This window comes from Talpa europaea (assembly GCF_964194135.1).
Source record: "Talpa europaea genome assembly, chromosome: 9".
Lineage (NCBI taxonomy): Eukaryota > Metazoa > Chordata > Mammalia > Eulipotyphla > Talpidae > Talpa > Talpa europaea.
In genome coordinates, this window is record NC_140076.1 from 105648273 (window position 1) to 105667389 (window position 19117).

The 19117-nt window shown below is 42.8% G+C and overlaps 1 protein-coding gene across 1 annotated transcript; it reads right to left on the minus strand.

Moving 5' to 3' along the window:
- Nucleotides 1–7214: 7214 nt before the first annotated feature.
- On the minus strand, nucleotides 7215–18858 carry HENMT1 (HEN methyltransferase 1; the record flags this gene model as incomplete). Its single annotated transcript, XM_084242442.1, has 8 exons — nucleotides 7215–7634; nucleotides 9158–9335; nucleotides 10150–10329; nucleotides 11572–11706; nucleotides 12503–12615; nucleotides 15377–15505; nucleotides 17627–17657; nucleotides 18638–18858. The coding sequence occupies 8 exons, from the start codon at nucleotides 18856–18858 to the stop codon at nucleotides 7215–7217; spliced, it is 1407 nt and encodes a 468-aa protein (XP_084098568.1).
- Nucleotides 18859–19117: the final 259 nt, after the last annotated feature.

Sequence of the window (19117 nt, forward strand, 5' to 3'; positions counted from 1 at the left end):
CTGTGCCGGATCACAAGAGAACCAGACAAGGTGCTGAAATCTGCCCCCTCAGGCCTCCCTGCCCGTGTCTCAGGTGTGGCGTCCACAGACCTAGCCTTCTTGTTAGGACTTAACCCCTTCCTCCCACTATTTGCCTCTCTCTTACCTTATTTTGGCCTCCTCTTCCCTGTACCTACAGATAGTATACCTATATTAATAGGTAGCAGCACATAAAATGAAATATAATCAGTCTGGCCATTAGCATAATAGGAAATCTTTAGTGGCGTTAATCCATCCCACGTAGCGCAAAATGTATTAATTTAGGAAACAGAAGAGACTTATACATTCCCTGAGTCTATTCCCATTCCCACAGAGTAAGTAAATGTCAGAGGAAACCTTCCTATATGAATTAGTTCAGACCCCATTCTTTTGCAATTACAACTCAGCAAGGATATCTCCTCAGTCATTTAAGAAAGTCACTTTGTTACCACATCTTCAAACCATTTCAGCAGAGAACTTCAAATCTCTCCAGAAAATTGGCGTGACTGAGTTTTATTAGGGGTCCTCAAAGCAAGTGCTTGACATGTGAAAAGTGTGCCACCTTCTGGTATTGAACCTGAGTGATTTTGTTCAAATCTACTTCTCCCACATGATCCTGTATATTTTCCCTCTACATGACATGGAGTTAAGACCAAAGGAAATAGACATTTTTTCAGTAATAATTTTAGAACATTTAAAATACTTGAAAGATTTTGAAATATTGCATACACTAAGGTAAAAGTGTTTTCCTTGGGCATAAGGTTAATGAATGCATGTAAATTCCATTCCAAGCAGATCTCTACTAGAAAGGACATGATGAGCCTTCCAGGACAAGGCTGGACAAAGCAGCGGGAAAACACAGAGCTTAATCAACCAAAGCCAAGGCTCCAAGGGGGTCAAGGATGAGGTGTGGAAGTAGGGAACAAAAAGCTATGAACAGAGTTTATCTTGACTAATTCCAGCTAAGGTCACAGCACACAGGATGAGAGACCTGCAGCAATGCAGGCTAAGCGTGCTTACGAGTTGACAGGAACATCAAGAACACAACAGATAAATGGTCAGAGGTCATAAACATTGACTTTCAAAAGACAGATGTATGGAGGCATGCCACTGGCTTCAAAACTAGTTGCAAAGGGTGAAATTAACATATACTATACAGGGCCTCCCCAGTAGCGCAGCGGGTTGAGCGCAGCGCTGTGGGGTTCAAGTCCCAGCCGGCCAGGGAGCTACCCACATGGCACAACAGACCTCTCCTGTCTCACCTGCTGCTCCCCTCAGCAGTGTCTTCGGTCCATCTGCCTGTCCTGCTCCCTGTTCTGTCTCTGGTGAATCCTCTCACCCTCCCGCACCTCTGGCCTGTACCCCAGTTCTTGTATAAATAAATCTTTAAAAAATACATATATACACTACACAAATGTATGACTTCCAGCTTCTACCAGCTCAGTTCTCTGCAATCCCCCTAAGTGTTCCTTATCCCCTGGCATCCTCCATGAAGGTAGAGTCCACCTCACCTCAGCGGCGGGTCCCAGTCCCTGACCTCCTGTCACCAGCAGTGCACATACTCTCCACAGGAGCTGGTGTCATGGGGTAAATTTTATTTGGGATTCTTCCTTGATAATCACTGACAGACTGGAAAGCCTCAGGGACTGAGAGCAAGACTTTAAAAAGCTCAACTGCTGGGTGTGCTGTAGACAGGAAGGTTGGGAAAGAGTGAATGTGAGAAGGGTGGGGAGGCATGAGCAGGCACGGGAAGGAAGTGCCCTGGGTGCTGCCTGTGGAAGTTTGGGAGTCTGCTGGAGATGTCAAAGCAGGGCAATTTCACAGTGCAGTGGTGTGGAAACTGAACAGGAAGTGCTGTGAACATTAAGCTAGGAAAGAACAGAAGACTTTACAAGGATTTTGAAGTTGCCAAGACCATGGAAATGGAAATTGGAAACAAATCTTACTCAGGCCTCAAGGTCGGAGGAGGTTCCAACTAATCAAAGCTGGGTAATGTGCTTTTCACACCTACTCTGGGGTGATGGGTGGTGGGGGGTTGGGGTTAGAATCTTCTCTCCCAAGAAAAATCTGCAGATAAAAATCTGCCTCTACAGGACCACAATTTTCACTGGCATTCAGTGCTGTTTAATTCCTCAGAACAAAAACATTTTGAGTCTGGTGCTTGAAGCTTGTGTATTTACAAAACTGTGGCACATTTGTTTTCCTGGGAAAAGAAACAATTTCCCCCCATAAAAGGTCACTGGCTCTTGCAAAACTGCAGTCTAGTTGTAGTTAACTGAAAGATATATAAGAAACCTTTATAGCTGTCTCCAGGGAGTGAAATGGAAGGGCAGGGAGAGGAAGCAAGCTGGAGGGAAATTTAATTTCTTCCTTACATCCTTCCTTATGGGATTTTTCAGCAAGAACATGCAATACTATTAATGTTTTTGCAAAAAGCACATGTAACTGTCTATAAAATAGATGGCTAGTGATAATGATGCATTTAAAAATGTTTCATAAAAAATACCATTTATGTAAATTAGCATCAAAAAATGGACCTTTTGCCCATCAGAATTGTATGTGGAGCACTGGGCAGGGCTGCTCCCTTCAAGAGAAGCAGCAATTTTAAGAGGAAGTTCCCAACATGGTGTAGGAGGGCAGAGCAGTATGGAGAAAACATTTTAAAACTTAATTTAAGTTCCATGCAGTTCTCAATTATCTTTGACAGTATTACTTTTGCAATTTAAATTGTCCAGGTTATTATTTTAAAAATACAGGGTTGGTTTTGGCATTTTAGGGGCTTTTGGAGGGAGCTGATAGGGTACTAGTTTTTGGCATTTTGGGGGTTTTTGGAGGGAGACTAGGGGAAAGGTAGCAATCAAGATTTCAAACATCTGTAGGTGAAGTTTTAGCCTCATTTTAAGAAATGAGGTGTTTCTCATGTAGAAGCAACGCCTTCTCAAACCACATGACCTAAATTCAGTACTTAACCCTAGTTTCATAAAAGCAGCAGAACTGCTCTACCCAACATTTAAGGTATAATATATAACTAGTAGAGTTCTCCAACAAGAAAATAAAGGAAAAAATTGTATTTAAAAAAATTATAAATAGAGCCTAGTAATAATATGCAGTGCACCTAATGGAAAAGTTTTTTTTTTTCTTGTGGGACCCTCGCCGGCAAACAAACCGGCGCTGCAGAGGCTGTGGGCAGCCTCTCAGCCCAGCACTCAACCACTGCGCCACCAGGGGAGGCCCTGGAAAATGATTTTAAAAGACAATTTTCATCTCAAGCTTATAACTGATATATCCTATGTGAAAAGAGGATAAACTTTCAAGGATTTTTTTAAATTCCTTTTATAGCTCCCTTCTCAGGAAGCTCCTGGAAAATTCTTAGAAATGTAGAGCAGCATAAGAAAGGATTGGCCAGCCAGCTGATAGAAGTGCAAGAAGAATGTGGATACTGCAGGGAAGGGAGGGAGAGCAAAGTCAAGTTCAACAGCAGGGGCTGGAGATCACTCCCAACGCAGCAGATGGCCACACTCCCTACATGTAAGACCAAAAACCTGACCAGCAACTACTAACAACTCACTCTACAGAGAGAGAGAGAGAGTCTATAATGCAAAGTGTAGGAGGGTCACTGTTCTGCTCTAAAATAAACAATCAGGGTGAAGCAAGACGCCTGAGCTGGGCACCCCTGGGTGCTGTGATAAGCAACCTACCACATTTCTTGGACTGTAACTGGTGTCATGTTTGACCTTGAACAGTTACAATGTTAACCCACCCAGTACAAGATGAAATGTATATAGAAGCCCATAACTTCCTTGACAGGGGCTCGGCCTTTGGCTGTAAATCCAGATGAGCCAAGTACCGATACAATAAACCTGCTTTTTGTTAGACTTGGTGTCCTGGTTTCCTTAGGTACATAACAAGGGATTGGATCCTTCTGTCTCAGAAGGACTCTTACAGAATTGTGTTCACTTTGTAGGTCCACAATATGCATAGCTGTGAAAACTGGCTGCCTGGATGCAAGGATGATGCTTATTATCCAGAACAGATAGTGAAATTGTCTAACAACCCACCTAAAGTTAACACAGCTATTTGGGATGGAACACTGTCCTCTACATAGTGCTTACATCTCTATGATGTGGTTATTGAACCTGTTATATATACCAGTGGGCTAAAATTTCTCCTAGCAAGCCCAAATTGGGTTGCATTTAGAGCGGTTGGAATTCAAGTCTTCAATTTTTTCCCCTTTAAAAACCTCCATTTCTGTGCTGTTGAAGAGTAAGAGTAATTGGCTTTTTAGTTAGAGCAAGGGTCTGCAAATTACAGACAAACTCCAGCAGCTACCTTTTTTATTACATAGTATTTTTGTGGAATACAGCCACATACACTCGTTTATATACTATCTACAGCTGCTTTTCCACTTCAGCTCACACAGTTACCTGACCCAACAAGACCATTTGTTAACCCCTGGCCTGGAACATTAATGAACCTGTAATTGTGCAAAGCAAAGTCTGTATCAAGGTGTAAAGACAAATCGCACGTAGTATGTAGATACAGGAGCTGCAGAGCCATGACAGAGGCTCCATCACCCACACAGCCACAAGCATTTTAAGGCTGCCAGGAGGGATTAAGCTTGAGTGAAGTTAATGGATAATTGTGGAGCAAGAGCTAGCCTTGGCTTGAAGTGTTGGCTCTAGCAGAGAGGAGCAATAAGAGAGAAGCCCTAAGGTAAAGTTGTACAGCGGTCTAGAAAAATGAAGACAAACTGAGGGCCTTTTGAGGGGGTGAGGTGAGGGTGAGATGGGGAAGAAGTGCAAACCCCTCCACCACATGCACTGAGAAGGAGGAAAGAATCAATGTAAGTGTAACAGAGAACTGAAGCCAAAGACTGTTCACATAAGGATAAGGGGTTAGGGAATGTGGTAGAGCTATCTATGAAATTTAAGGAGTTAAGGGGCCTCCCTGGTGGTGCAAGGGGTTAAGACACAGCACTATGAAGCATCCGTAGCCACTGCAGCACAAGTTCAATCCCCAGCCAGGGAGGTATCCCACATGGCACAACAGACCTCTCCTGACCCACCCGCTGCTCCCCACAGCAGTGTATTGCAGTCAATCTACCTGTTCTGTTCCCCACTCTGCTTCTGGTGAATCCTCTCATACCCCACCCCCCGCCCTGCACCTCTGGCCTATACCCCAGTTCTTTTATGCATAAATAAAAATAAATCTTAAAAAAAAAATAAGACAAGAGCTGGTTAACAGTAGTGATATGAATCACAGACTGTTCTGCTCCAGAATCCCTTTGTGCCCTCTCCCCTCACCAATCTACTGCCCATCTACTTAATTACTAACCCTTCAAAACCCAACTCAAGAATTAGACCCAGGAGCCTTTCCCAAGCACCAGCTCTGCACAGCCTGTTTCAGGTTACTCAGGATATTCCAGTTGTGGCTGGTTTTTTTTGTGGCTGGTTGCTACTGACTGGTTGCTTCAATGTCCTTTCTCATCTGCCAGATCACCCAGGGGGCACATCACCTCCCAGAACCAAAGACTACACTTCCCAGCTTCCCTTGCCGCAAGGTGCTTCCTGACACTTCAACCTGGTCAACCAGAAACAGCATTTTTATGTCACAACTTGCAGCAAGCCTTCCTAGAGAACCAACGTGCACTCTGTCCCTTTCTGTCCTTTTTCCCCTCTTTCTGCTGGTTTGGAACATGCAAGTGGTAGCTAAAGCGCAAACACCCACCTCTGTCTCTGAGGGGCTTGCCAAGCACAATGAATGGCCAGATCGACATACGGGTAGCTAGGAAGGCAGAGGCCCGTGGCTGGTCAGCTTACCTCTGAGCTCCCAGGGCTAAGAAATGTCTTCCCGGTGGTGCAGCAGGTTGAGCGCAGTGCTGTGAAGCTGTCCACAGCCTCTGCATTGCTGGTTTGATTCCTGGCCGGGTGGCCAGGGAGCTACCTACATGGCACAGTAGACCTCTCCTGTCTCACTTGCTGCACCCCTCAGCAGTGTTTTCAGTCCATCTGCCTGTTCTGCTCCCCACTGTCTCTGGTGAGTCCTCGCGCCCTCCCGTGCCTCTGACCTATACCCCAGTTCTTGTATAAGTAAATAAATCTTTAAAAAAAGAAGTCTCATTTAGCCCACTGCTAAATCAGCAAGTTCCCATAGAAAAAGATGTTCAAAAGATATGAGTGATGTTTATGTCATGAGATTTCTTTCCATTCAAAAACACGCAGGGGCCTCCCTGCTGGTGCAGGCGGTTGCGCGCCACACTGTGAAGCTGTCCACAGCCTCTGCAGCATGGGTTCGATCCCGGCCGGCCAGCGAGAATCCCATATGGCAAAGCAGACCTCTCCTGTCTTGCCTGCTGCTCCCCTCAGCAGTGTATTTCGTCAGTCTGCCTGTTCTGCTCCCCACTCTGTCTCTGGTGAATCCTCTCACCCTTCCACACATCTGGCCTGTACCCCAGTTCTTGTATAAAAATAAATGAATTAAAAAAGAAACATGCGGGCCTCCCTGGTGGCGCAGCAGTTGAGCGCTGGGTTGCGAAGCCGCCTGCGGCCTCTGCGGTGCCGGTTCGATCCCCGGCTGCTCCCCGACCCCGGAGGAGGGTCCCGCATGGCGCGCAGACCTCTCCTGCCGCCCGCTGCTCCCCTCAGCAGTGTACTTCGGTCCTTCTGCCGGCTCTGCTCCCCGCTCTGGCTCTGGTGAATTCTCTCACCCTCCCGCGCTTCTGACTGTACCCAGTGCTTGTATAAACAAAACAAACAAACAAATAATAAAATAAATAAAACATGCCTCTATTAAAAAAAAAAAAAGAAAGAAACATGCATTGCTGTTTTGTATGAAGTTTGAGGCTAAGTATTACAGGTCAGAATCTAGCCCAAAGGACACGAAGTCTCCTAGAAAAATGTTAAAGCTACTCCTGGCACCTAGGAAAAGGTTTTAAACACAATTTTCTTTAAACCTTTTTAATGTACTTTCAAAAATGACTGAACACAAAAACACATATAACCAAGAACATTATTAACAAACCCTTACCCCCTGCCAAAAAATATGTATAGATACTTTAAAAAAAAAACAAAACCCAGCAACAAGGTTAGCCAAGTAAATTCAAAAGTAAGTTACTTGAATCATGACTACACGAAAAGTTTAAACTCTAAATGAGCCCAACTCTTACAAGACCCTGAATTTCAGGAAAAAAGGAAGGCTCAGTAATTATCAACCTCGTCAGTCAGATCAACCTTCACTGCAGACCCATCGCTGTTCAACCTCACTGAGTCAGCAATGAGCATTTTCAAGGCCTCTATGTTATCACACAAGCGGTTCACCTTGGGATAAGCGAGAAGCCTCTCCAGGGGTACATAAAACTTATTTCCAACACAGAAAGGTTTGGGCGACTTCTCTATGTTGGTTTTTTCAGCCTCTGTGAAGACTGGCCCCACGAGTGCGATGCAGGTCTTTGAGTGACCGGTGGCTTTTGACTTGTGATCCAATTCCTTCTCAGCCTCTGGTTTCAGACTCTGGACAAATTTACGTCTCATGCTTTGGATTTCTCGGAACACTTCATTAATCAACACGAGTTGGCGGAATCTTTTTTGCTGTAAACTTGGGTACGAGGCAGTAAAGACCTGAAGAAGAAAAGAAAACACTTGGCATGTAGGAAAATTTTCAAAACCTTTAGTAACTTTCTCCATATTAAAAATTAACTGCATGAAGTGTTGGCAAGGATGCAGAGAAAAAGGAACATTCTTATGCTGCTGGTGAGAATGTAGACTGTCTAGTCCCTATGGAAAACTGTCCTGAGGTTTTTCAAAATACTGAAAATAGGCCTACCGTACGATCCAGCAATTCCATCCTAGGTGTCTACCCCCCAAAATGCAAAAACACTAACTCAAAGGGGAATATGTAATCCTGTGTCCTTTGCAGCCCTATTTACAATAGAAAATTATGGAAACAGCCTAAGTAAGTACCCAAGGACAAGTAAGTGAATTAAGAAAATGTGGTGTATATACACAATGGAATACTATCAGCTATAAAAAAAAAAAAAAAAAAAAGATGAACTCTTGCCTTTGAACCAACATGGATGGCACTGGAGGGAATATGCAAAGTGAAATAAATGAGGAGACAGACACATACCGATGGTGTCAATTGGATGTGGAAGATAGAGAAACAAAACAAAGGGGCAGAGCAACAAACTAATAACAAACCCTATAAATCTGACTATAGAACTGAGACTGCCAGAGAAGAAAGTGGAGGACAGAGAGCATATTATTGGGGGGGGGGGGCCCAATGGGCCACGGTAGAGGACTGTGAGTGCTTTGAGGGTAGGTGTGGTGTGAAATATACATCTGAAGGATGTGAGCCTATACCTCTGAAAGCAATATTATTACCTCAGTAAAAAAAGAAACATGAAGAGTGAAATACTTCTAATCTTGAACTTTTTCTATGATTACATGCCAAGAAAGAAAGTGATTAAAATAAAGGAAAAAAAAGGAATTAAGTGTATGGACGTATGTCAAACCCCTACTGTTAATGGTAAATGCCACAATTACAATGGGAGTCAAATGTTGGACCCACGAATATTTACTCTCTGATTTGCTTTCAAAATTCTAATAAGTCTCCCAGGTTTCCACCAATTCACACCAACCCAGCACTCCCACTTGATAATAGAGGATAATAGTGGGGGTTGGGGGGAGTCATCAGCGAAAAGGGAAATGCATCCATTCTTCATGTCCTTAACCAAGAAGGTCTGAGAAGCGTGGAGGCTCAGTTCCCAAGGTCATTTCCTGAGCCAAGCCGTGCAGGAATCTCTGCTGGCTTTTCTCCTGCACGCTGACAATGCCAAGAGAGAGAAAAGGTGGAGAGAGGGGAGCAGGGGGCACTGGCCCAAACTGCTCAAGCATGTTCTAAGACACCAGCAGAATATTCTCTCTGCTATTCTTTGAGATGTGGCAAGAGACCAGAGCGTCTCACGGGTTGCAGTGGACAAACTCTCACAGCAATTGTGGGGTACGAAGGACTCCCCAAGAGTCAAGCTTAAAATAAGGTCATTTACACTTATATCTACATTAGGGAATCGAAAAAACACTTCACCCTTCAGATAATGCACTTCCTCCCCCGTCCTGAGAGAGACCTCACAAAGGATACTCACAGCTTTGTAAATATGTTCTCTGCACTGCTCTGAAGCACAGGTTTCAGTCGTCTCTGTTCCGTTTTTCTGGAAGATCCCTATCTGGGTGCAGTAGCCCACCTCCTCAGCTCCGGCTGGTGGTTCCCCTACACCAGTAAATTCCACAGAGTAATTGTAGCGATTTGCTACATCTAAAGCCCTGAAGTCAAAGGAGAAAAATCATTTTTGTAAATTTGGAGTTGTTGGTAAATAAGCAATTTCCAGTGAAAACAATGTTCCTCCCCCACCCCCACCCCAACCCCGCTGCCCCAGTATAGGCCTCCCTGGTTGCCTAGGGATTAAGTCTCACTATGGTCTGAGTTCAATCCCTGGCCAAGGAGCTAACCCAGATATGGCACAGCAGACCTCTCTTGTCCTGCCCACTGCTCCCCTCAGCAGTGTATTTCAATAGATCCACCTATTCTGCTCCCCACTCTGTCTCTGGTGTATCCTTTCACCTCTGCACCTCTGGCCTATTCCCCAGATCTTGTATGCATAAATAAATAAAAGTAAATCTTTAAAAAAAAACCTCATTCTTTAAAAATAAATGAGGGCCTCCCCGGTGGTGCAGCGGTTGAGCGCTGGGTTGCGAAGCTGCCCGTGGCCTCTGTGGCGCTGGTTCGATCCCCAGCTGCTCCCCGGCCCCGGAGGAGGGTCCCACATGGCACGCAGACCTCTCCTGCCGCCCGCTGCTCCCCTCAGCAGTGTACTTTGGTCCTTCTGCCTGCTCTGCTCCCCGCTCTGGCTCTGGTGAATTCTCTCACCCTCCCGCGCTTCTGACTGTACCCAGTGCTTGTATATATAAATAAATAAATTTTTTAAAAAAAGAAAAAATAAATAAAAATAAATGAAATAAAGATGAGGTGCTGCTTGCTTAAACATTTCTTAAAGGGGAAAAAATTTTTCATAGGACTTTTAAAACTCCCATGGGATTCCAAAAACCAAACAAATATAAAGAAACACTATGAACTCACCAGGTCTGAAACTGCATTCTATTCCACTCAAATTTGTGATCAGCATCTCTTAGAGTTACTGCAGGAAAAAGGGGGTTGAATTCAGAGTTTGGAGTGCTGATAACGACCATAGATGGAGATAAGTATCCAAATACAACTTTAGGAAACCTGGTCAGGTCTTCTGAATCCAAATGTTCTATCCTGAAATGGTGAATGGGAAAGACATAGTAAACTCTAGCTTCACTTGCAAGTATTTTCCTAATTGATTAGCAAAACCATTTCTATCTCTATTTGATTTACCCCTCCTTTCAACATACAATAGTACATGAGTAACCTGAAATAATTCTTCCTATATTTTTACTCTCCCCTTTGCCCACAGTGCCCCCTTATCCAACTACTTTGGTCTTCGCTGTGTTCCCTGGACTTATAGTAAAGAATAATAAAATAAATAAAGACATGAATAAGGAGGAAGAAATATTATGACAAAGAACAGAGAGTAAGGTTCTGTGGCAGGAAATCCACTTTAAATCAAATGACCTAGATGATAATCTCGGGAAGTGGGAAGCAGTATAAAGTAGAATGCTGTTTTAAAAAAAAAAAAATTCAACCTACATTGAATTTGAAGTTTTGAAACACTAAATAGAGGAGAAACAAGACAGCAAGTTTTGAGAAGTTAAATTCAACTGAAGAGAAAAAAAAAAAAAAGAGTATCATGCCTGTTACCGAACAGTATTTAGCAAAAGTTACTAAATTATACTATTTCCTGTATTATCCAAGATAGAAACATTGAGAATACAGGAATGGGAGAAAATATTCACAAATCATATCTCAGGAGGGGTTAGTATCCAGAATATATAAAGAACTGCTGACAATTCAACAACACTAAACAACCTGATTAAAAAATGGGCAACAGATTTGTCAATTTCTGTAAAGAAATATAAATGGCCATTAGGCATATGAAAAAGATGGCCACCTAATCATTAGGGAAAAGCAAATCAAAACCACAATGAGGGAAGGGGGCACTGGTTATTGAATACCCCTTAAGACATATGCACTTAATTTATTATGGGTAAAGTGTCATTATGGGGAAAACCTACCCTTACATGGTTCAGAAAAGAAAACTGTGTGTGTGGAGGGGGGAAAGGAAGAGGGACCACAGGTGTGAAAATGAGGGAAATGTTCACAATACATGAATCTGGATAAAGGGTATATGGGTATCTCTAGTCCATTTATTCTTTTTGAAACTTATCTGTAAATCTGAAATCACTTCCACACAAAAGGCTGAAAAAAGCCCGGCAAAAAGCCAGTCCAAACCGACTAGCAATTTTCTTTACAAATAAAAATTAACATTATAACTTAAATATCTATTTAGGGCACTAAATTATCCAAACTAATTAGATTTTTCAATTGACTTTATACAGTCAGAATTAGTTTTATACTTACAATTCAATACATGTTATCAAATCAAATCCCAGCAAACGAGAATCTCTCTCCACAGCAGAACCATGATACAAGGTTATAGTCAAATTCAGATCCCGGGGACTTAGGAAATCACCCATAAATGGAGACAATTTACTCCTGGCAAAAGCGTTATTGAAGAGTAAGGAACATTTGAACACAACAATCTATTAATAGAACTCTGCGGTTCTGATAATTATCTTCTACCCATACTGAGAAGTCTGACATGGTCTATTTCCCATGATGTGTTAAAAGCACCACGTCTTACAGTAACTTCCCCTCTGGGAAGAACAGGCCAATAACAAGAAAATTTTGAATATTTGACATTGCTCTTATTGTTAATACTTTAGGCTTCCCAGTTCACTTTGGATCAGTGATTTTCAATTCTTTGCTATTGAGAAGATATTCTTGAAACAATATGTGGAAGTCAGATAATTGATAGGTAGGTAGGTAGGTAGGTAGGTAGGTAGTCAGAGAGAGAGACCAACAAATAGATAGGCAGGCAGGCAGATAGGCAGGCAAAGACTGAAGAGCTGCTTTTGTTTAAATTTGAAAACGGAGCTCTGGGGTCTTCACCCAGTACTCAGGACAATTTAAGTCCTCTGCTGTAAATTATTAGGGTGTCCGGCATTAAAATGATTAAACCTTGCCATTTGAGATGGAATTTGCAATGCTTTGACTATAATAAGCATTTAATTGAGGTTATACTTTCTGCATTGGCAGAATAAAATGCAGGCATTATTCACAATGTACACAGCCAATTTTAGTGATATAACACAGTCGCCTGGTGAGGTAGAGACTCTAAGAGTGCCAGTTTTTTAAAACAAGTTGTATTATACAATATTCCCTCTAAGTATACTGAACAGTGTCCCTAGTTTTAGATTAATACACAGTTCTTTCAGTAAGTAGGTATTACCCTTTCCATTGTAATTTATCTTCATCAATATCTACTCCAACAAGCAGTTCAATGCAACTGTGGAATTTTAACATCCATATGAGTGACGTATCACCACACCCCAAGTCTGCAACCTGTAGACAAGTCAGAATGTTATTTTATAGACACTGAGAGTCAGAAAAGTTAAATATGATTTTTAAAAAAAATTTTTGAGATGGCATCACTATCAGGAAAAAACCATTATATGGAAGGATCTTTTGATAGAAAAAAGTACACAAAAAAGAAATTAATCTGAGACAGTATAAACATGGGAGGCAAAAATAAGTCCTATTAATTTCCCATGACCTACCAAAAGAGTATTTACAATTCCACTGATGTGGAAAATGTCTAAAGTTATGTTGAAACAAAGACTATAGACTTTAAAGTTTCAGGGAACAAGTGATAAAGGGTCTCAAGGCCACAAGCCTGACTCATACATCCCAGATAACCGGTTAGAAGTCTCCTGCCTCTGTATCCCAGCTGGTTTAAATTGATAATGTACCCCTGCTTTAGGCAATAAACATCCTGTTGCCTAATTGCTTGGGGCTCAGGCTTTGGAGAAGGATCTCCTCTGAGCCCACCAGCATTAATAAAGAACTTCCCTCTTCCTCTCTGAGTGCTGCTTGGTTTCCTGGCAGAATTTCTGCTGTAACATTATAAGAAACTCCTCTTATTCAGGTGGGAATCATGTAGCTGAGGGGCCTGGCCCGGCACACTGCTACACAGAAAGCAGGTATCCCAGGAGAGGAAACTGTGTCCCTCTGAGCAACTTCATGAATTTTAGACCAATAAGGGTATCTACCAGTTATCAGAACAGAAGGCTGACCTTGACCAGTCCTTCACAATTCATACACACAAGTCTGTTAATCTAATTTCCTTAATCTATCTTCATATGCATTCTTATACATTTTTTATTAAATCTGGTTTTCCAAATCATACAATAAAGCCATCACTAACCATAGAGGAATTATCTAAATTCTGAACTCCATTATGGGAGAAAAAGACAAATGAAAATAAAACAAACATATGAAAGTATCCACATATAAAGAGATATCCCCAATCAGCTTCAAGGATAGTTGCCTCTAATCTTAAGCAGAAATCTGGAGTTATAAACTATTTCAGGATACCAGGTGAGAAACAATCCATGTATAGTCTTGAAATGCACAAATACAGAGGTTTTCAAAGGGTTAAAACTAAAACAGAATGAGGTTTAGCTCAAAATTAATTTCAACCCCACTGTAGTGCCAGGAAGAGCACAGAGCTGCTATCTTTATGATCCAAGCAGACCGGCAAAGGACAGTCCTGAAGCCCTCGGTGGCTTTCTCAGCTGTTTATTGAGGTTTTACATGCAGTGTGGCAACCAGGTACACAGCAGGCAGAGGGTGGGGGCAGGGGGTAGGAGGCCATTAGGCCTCCCTAGCCCAGGCAATCTTCACTCTTTACTGGGCTCTCTGGAGTTCTCTTGCCTGCCTCTGTTTCTCTTGGCAAATACATCAATACTGCAGCCATGGCCCACAGAAGTAAACAATACAATTGAATATAACAATGTAACAGAACACAGGAGCTCACTACCAGGTGTGCAATCCTAATTAATGGTGGGAGGGCAGAAAAGCCTGAAAATCATTTACCCTACACCCACTTTGTAAAATCAAGATCATGAATTCTGCAGCATTTGCCAGCTATTTTCCAGGAAATACTGCTAATCCCCCTGTGGAAAATTCATACTCCATCTTAGTAATAAAGGTACATTCAATCATATTTAACCTAATTTCTCCTCAAATGTGTTTAACCACAGAACCTGTTCCTTGAACATACTAGGTAGTCTTGCAATGGATCTAAAAGTTCTACCCTTGGTCACATTCATTAATATTGGTTTTTGAGGCAAGGATATTCACGGACTCTGGAGAAGGGGAACAGACAATTAGAAAATAAAAGTTAGTTTCAGAAAGAAAATGGTAACCTTAGGGGGCATCAAACAGCACTACTTTTTATGTAGTACATCCAATTTTCCTCCAAGTAGGAACTGAGCTGAAACTATACTAGTAACAATCTATGAACCACATCAATAACTGCAAATAACCTAGCAAAAAAAGAGAAGTTTGTAAATTTTAACTATAGAACACATTAGAGAAAATTAAACTAACAATCATTTTCCTTAAGAAGTCTATCATTCTGGGCCTCCCTGGTGGCGCAGCAGTTGAACGCTGGGTTGCAAAGCTGTCCGCAGCCTCTGCAGTGCCGGTTCCATCCCTGGTCGCTGGGTAAGGGTCCCACAAGGCGCACAGACCTCTCCTGCCGCCCACCGCTCCCCTCAGCAGTGTACTTTGTCAGTCTGCCTGCTCTGCTCTCCACTCTGACTCTGGTGAATTCTCTCACCCTCCTGCATTTCTGACTGTACCCAGTGCTTGTATAAATAAATTAATTTAAAAAAAAAAGAAGTCTATCATTCTTCACCCTATAACCTTCTCTGGCGAATTCAGATGTCCACTGGACTAGCCTTTGAAGCACAGTGGCCCTAGGAAATGCACTCAGCACTGATACAGAAAGGGGGTATTACAGACAGCATTCAGTGGGGACACAGCATAGCTGAGACTGATCATGAAGCTTTGTTACAAAGCAAGAGAGGATGCCAAGGACTCCACACCTCGCCCCAGTCACCCCAGGCTCACCCACACCAGCAGCTGAGTAGCAAAGCCTTCTAGAGCAAGGTGATCTTAGAGTAACTAGAGGGATTACACAGCGTACAAGACCTTAGAGATTCTAATAGTCCCTGCCTATTTACTATGTCCTTAAGAATTAGTATTTGATGAAATATTTCATCAGTCTCAATAATTATTCAGAAAAAGAAATACATACCTTCTTGGGTTTATGTTGATTCACCAAATTTTTAACAAAGTAGTAACGCTGTCTGTATAATGGAGGTTTAAACTCAATTACCTTCTTTCTGGGAACTTCTTCAAAATTATCATGTATCACACTATTGCCCTGAAAGTTTACAAACAACAACAAAAAAATAACTTCAGGAGTTAATAAGGGAAAAAAGAGCTTTCCTCCCCCACCCCCTTGTAGAACATGTTGGCCATTCCAACCCATTTGTGACCTAAAATCATTAGATAGCACTGCATTTCTTCCACAGTTCATCCAAGCCTCCTCTCACTCCTTTTAATTAAGAATCTGGCTTTATACTTCCTATAGCTTAGAGTCAGTTGAAAAGAAAATTAGTTATGTATACGTTTAATAAAGTAGTTGCAAGTCTACTACCCACAAGCCAAAGGCTGTAGTGCAGGTGAGAAGAAGGCTGGAAACTGCTAATAGCCAACAATCCCCTTGATCAAAATGAAGTTAGGTCCTCTTCTCTCTAGGCCTCTGCCTGGACTTCACCCTGTCTTTCCATAGCTCGGTTTAGTAAGAATTCTGCTAATTCACTTTGGACAGCATTCACTACTTTCAACATCAGATCAAACTATAGCTGATGCAATTCTTTATTCCCCATCCGTGATATCTTATCCCCCTGGCCTGTCTTCAGCAAGGATTCCCCAAACCCTTGATGTCTCCTCTTAATACTTTTCATCCACTGACCGATCACTCTGCATATAGGCTACAAATTCCCGGCTGACCTTGCTGTGTTTGGAGTGAAGCCTAATCTCTCTCCCCTGCTGCAAAGCTCTGATTGCAATAGCCCTAAACAAACGCTTCTTTTTTAAAATAAAGGCCTTTTTACAAGTGTTAGAATTCATTTTTCATATGATTCCACTAGAAAGAAAGAAATTATGGTGATGGGTGTTGTGTTTTAACAACACCTAAGGGGGTTATCCTATAGCTTCAAATCATATATAATGTTGTAAATCGATCTTACTTCAATAAAAAAAAAACTAAAAATGGAATTATATGATTAATCCATAACTATTTACTGCTGTTCCTAAATACCAGTAATAAAGAAATAGAGTCCAAAAGGCATTTTAAGTACCCAGAGTAATGTCCAACAGAAACAAAATATATATGCAATTTGGGCCTCCCTGGTGGCACAAGGGGTTAAGTCTCAGTACTATCTATAGAGCTACAGGCAGCCACTGCAGATCTCCAACCAGGGAGCTGACCCACATGGTCAGCAAACCTCTGTCTCACCTGCTGCTCCCCTCAGCAGTGTCTTTCAGATCTGCCTGTTCTGCTCCCCATTCTGTCTCTGGTGAATCATCTCACCCCCCGCACCTCTGGTCTACACCTCAGTTCTTGTATGCATCAATAAATAAAATTGTTAATACACATATATTCAATTCATATATTCAATGTGTTCAAAATGTTTTAAGATATAATTGTAATATTTTACTGAACCCAACATATCTGTATCATTTCAACATGAAAAAGATTCTTATTTTTCATATATCTTCAAAATCCAGTGTATATTTCACACTTAGGCATCAATGTCCAATCAGAACCACCTGATCTGTACTTGGATTTCAAAAGATTTATATAAACCACTAGATTCACATACCCAAGTTATTCCAAACACTCTTAAAACTTCCCCAATAATGAAATTGAGTGCTTAGTTTTTTAATTTAAAAGTTCAGTTCCTCACTGGCATGTTCCAAGTCCTCCATAGCCATGTGTAGTAACTGGCTAACCACTGGACAGTACAGATCTAAGCCTAAATACTGTAAATGTGGTTCCCAAATCAATGGCAACTTCCTCAGGATATTTCTTAGACATGCAGAGTCCTGGGCTTCCCCCTACACCTCCTCAAGCAGAATCTGCAGGAAAAATCCCCATGTGATCCAAAAAGCACATTAACAGTAAAAAAATACATTAGGGTGTTTTAAAGTAGATTTTTTTATTTAAAATATCAACTGATGATAAAAACACTTAGTTCACTTTACACCAAAAGTGGAATTTCACCTATGTAGATGCCTGTTTAACTCAACCAACACCCAACCCCCCCAGAAATGCCAGGAGCTAACTGTGAGGGCTTTTGCTTGTAAGTACCTCCCGGTATATTGTGGAGATAACTCTTGGGAGCCACAGGAGCAGTTAAGAAGGGCAGTATTACCTCTAAATTGTTTTCTTCCATCTTGTTTCCAGGTTTTGTTGAAACACAAACACAGACGTAACCTTCAAGCTGTATGAATCAGCAATGACTCGGCTGTACACAATATTGCAGTTTTTACAAGCGCAAACCTGAAAGAAACAGCAGCTTAAATCAATAGGAGGGGGAGCGCAGGTTCTCTCCCTTGTCTTTATGTGCTAGCATTTAATCCACAGAATTTATTCCATAAGTACAATTTCAGACAATAGCCAAAAAATAAGTACTGTTTCAGACAGTAGCAAAGAGGCTCGCAGAGCATTAATAATTTTTCTCTCTAAGCCAAACCCAACTGAAAGTAGTAACCTGCATTCTTTCCTTGTACTTACTAGTTTAATTGGATACAAATTGAACCCCCCTGTGGGTTCAGACTCTCACTAAGGCTCTCACGCTCGCTCAGATGGCTTTCCAGTACCCCTTCATACATGGGGCAAAATGAAATGTCCAGGGAAAAGAACTGATACAGTAAAATTCACTTAGCCATTTAAATTTAAACCTTGGTTTTTCTATTGCACGCCTGATTCAAATAAAATTCAGTCTACAGCCCAAATGCCCCAAAATAGATGACTGGATCAAGAAGATGTGGTCCATATACACCATGGAATATTACTCAGCATTCAAAAAAGATAAACACATGCAATTTGCAGCAACATGGATGGCGCTGGAAGGGATCATGCTCAGCGAAATAAGCCAGAAAGAAAAAGAAAAATACCGGATGGTCTCACTCATATCAGGAATCTAGAAAACTTAAATAAGGGACCAGGAAAAAGAATAACTATAAGAAAGTGAAAATCAAAATCAACAAAAAACTATGAACCAGAGACACTTTTTGGGGGGTGGGGGGCGGGAGGGGAGGGATTGGGGTCAGAATGGGGGGGTTGCAATTGTATGGGGAATATAAAAATAAAATTTATAAAAAAAAAATTCAGTCTACAACGTGGGCAGGTGACTTTTGAGTTGTCCTCCTAACTCGGAATCCGCACTCCTCGTGGGAGCCAAGGTTACGGCCTCCATAGAACATGGGCCGCCCCACCTGTTACCTGCGCGTCCCAGGCACGTCCAGGTGCAGCAGCAGAGGCGCAAGCCTAGCGGGTCGCGCAGAGCCGCCGCCGCACGCACCTGCGGGCCCGCCCCCGACGCCCGCGCACGCGACGTTACCCGCCGGCGGCCACACCTGCGCCGCGCACCTGCGCCGCGGGCCCTCCCGGTGCGGCCGCGGGGTCCCCTCGCCGTGCCAGGCGCGCCGGGCGCGCAGACCCATTGCGCCAGGCTCCTGGCCCCTGGGCGTCGGTTTTGCTTCTCCCAACGGCCGCGGTGGCGCATGCCCCGGAGCCATTGCCCGGGTCTCCATCCGAACCCAGTTGACGACCCCTGGGCTCCACATTCCCCACCCGCGCGCGCCCGCAGCGCGCCCGCGGGCCTCGAGCTGGGCGACTGCTCGGCGGCTGTTGGGTTCGGGGTTCTCCCCGTGCGCAACAAAGAGCTGCAAACGGTCCCGGCCTGGGGGAGGCGGCGGGAGG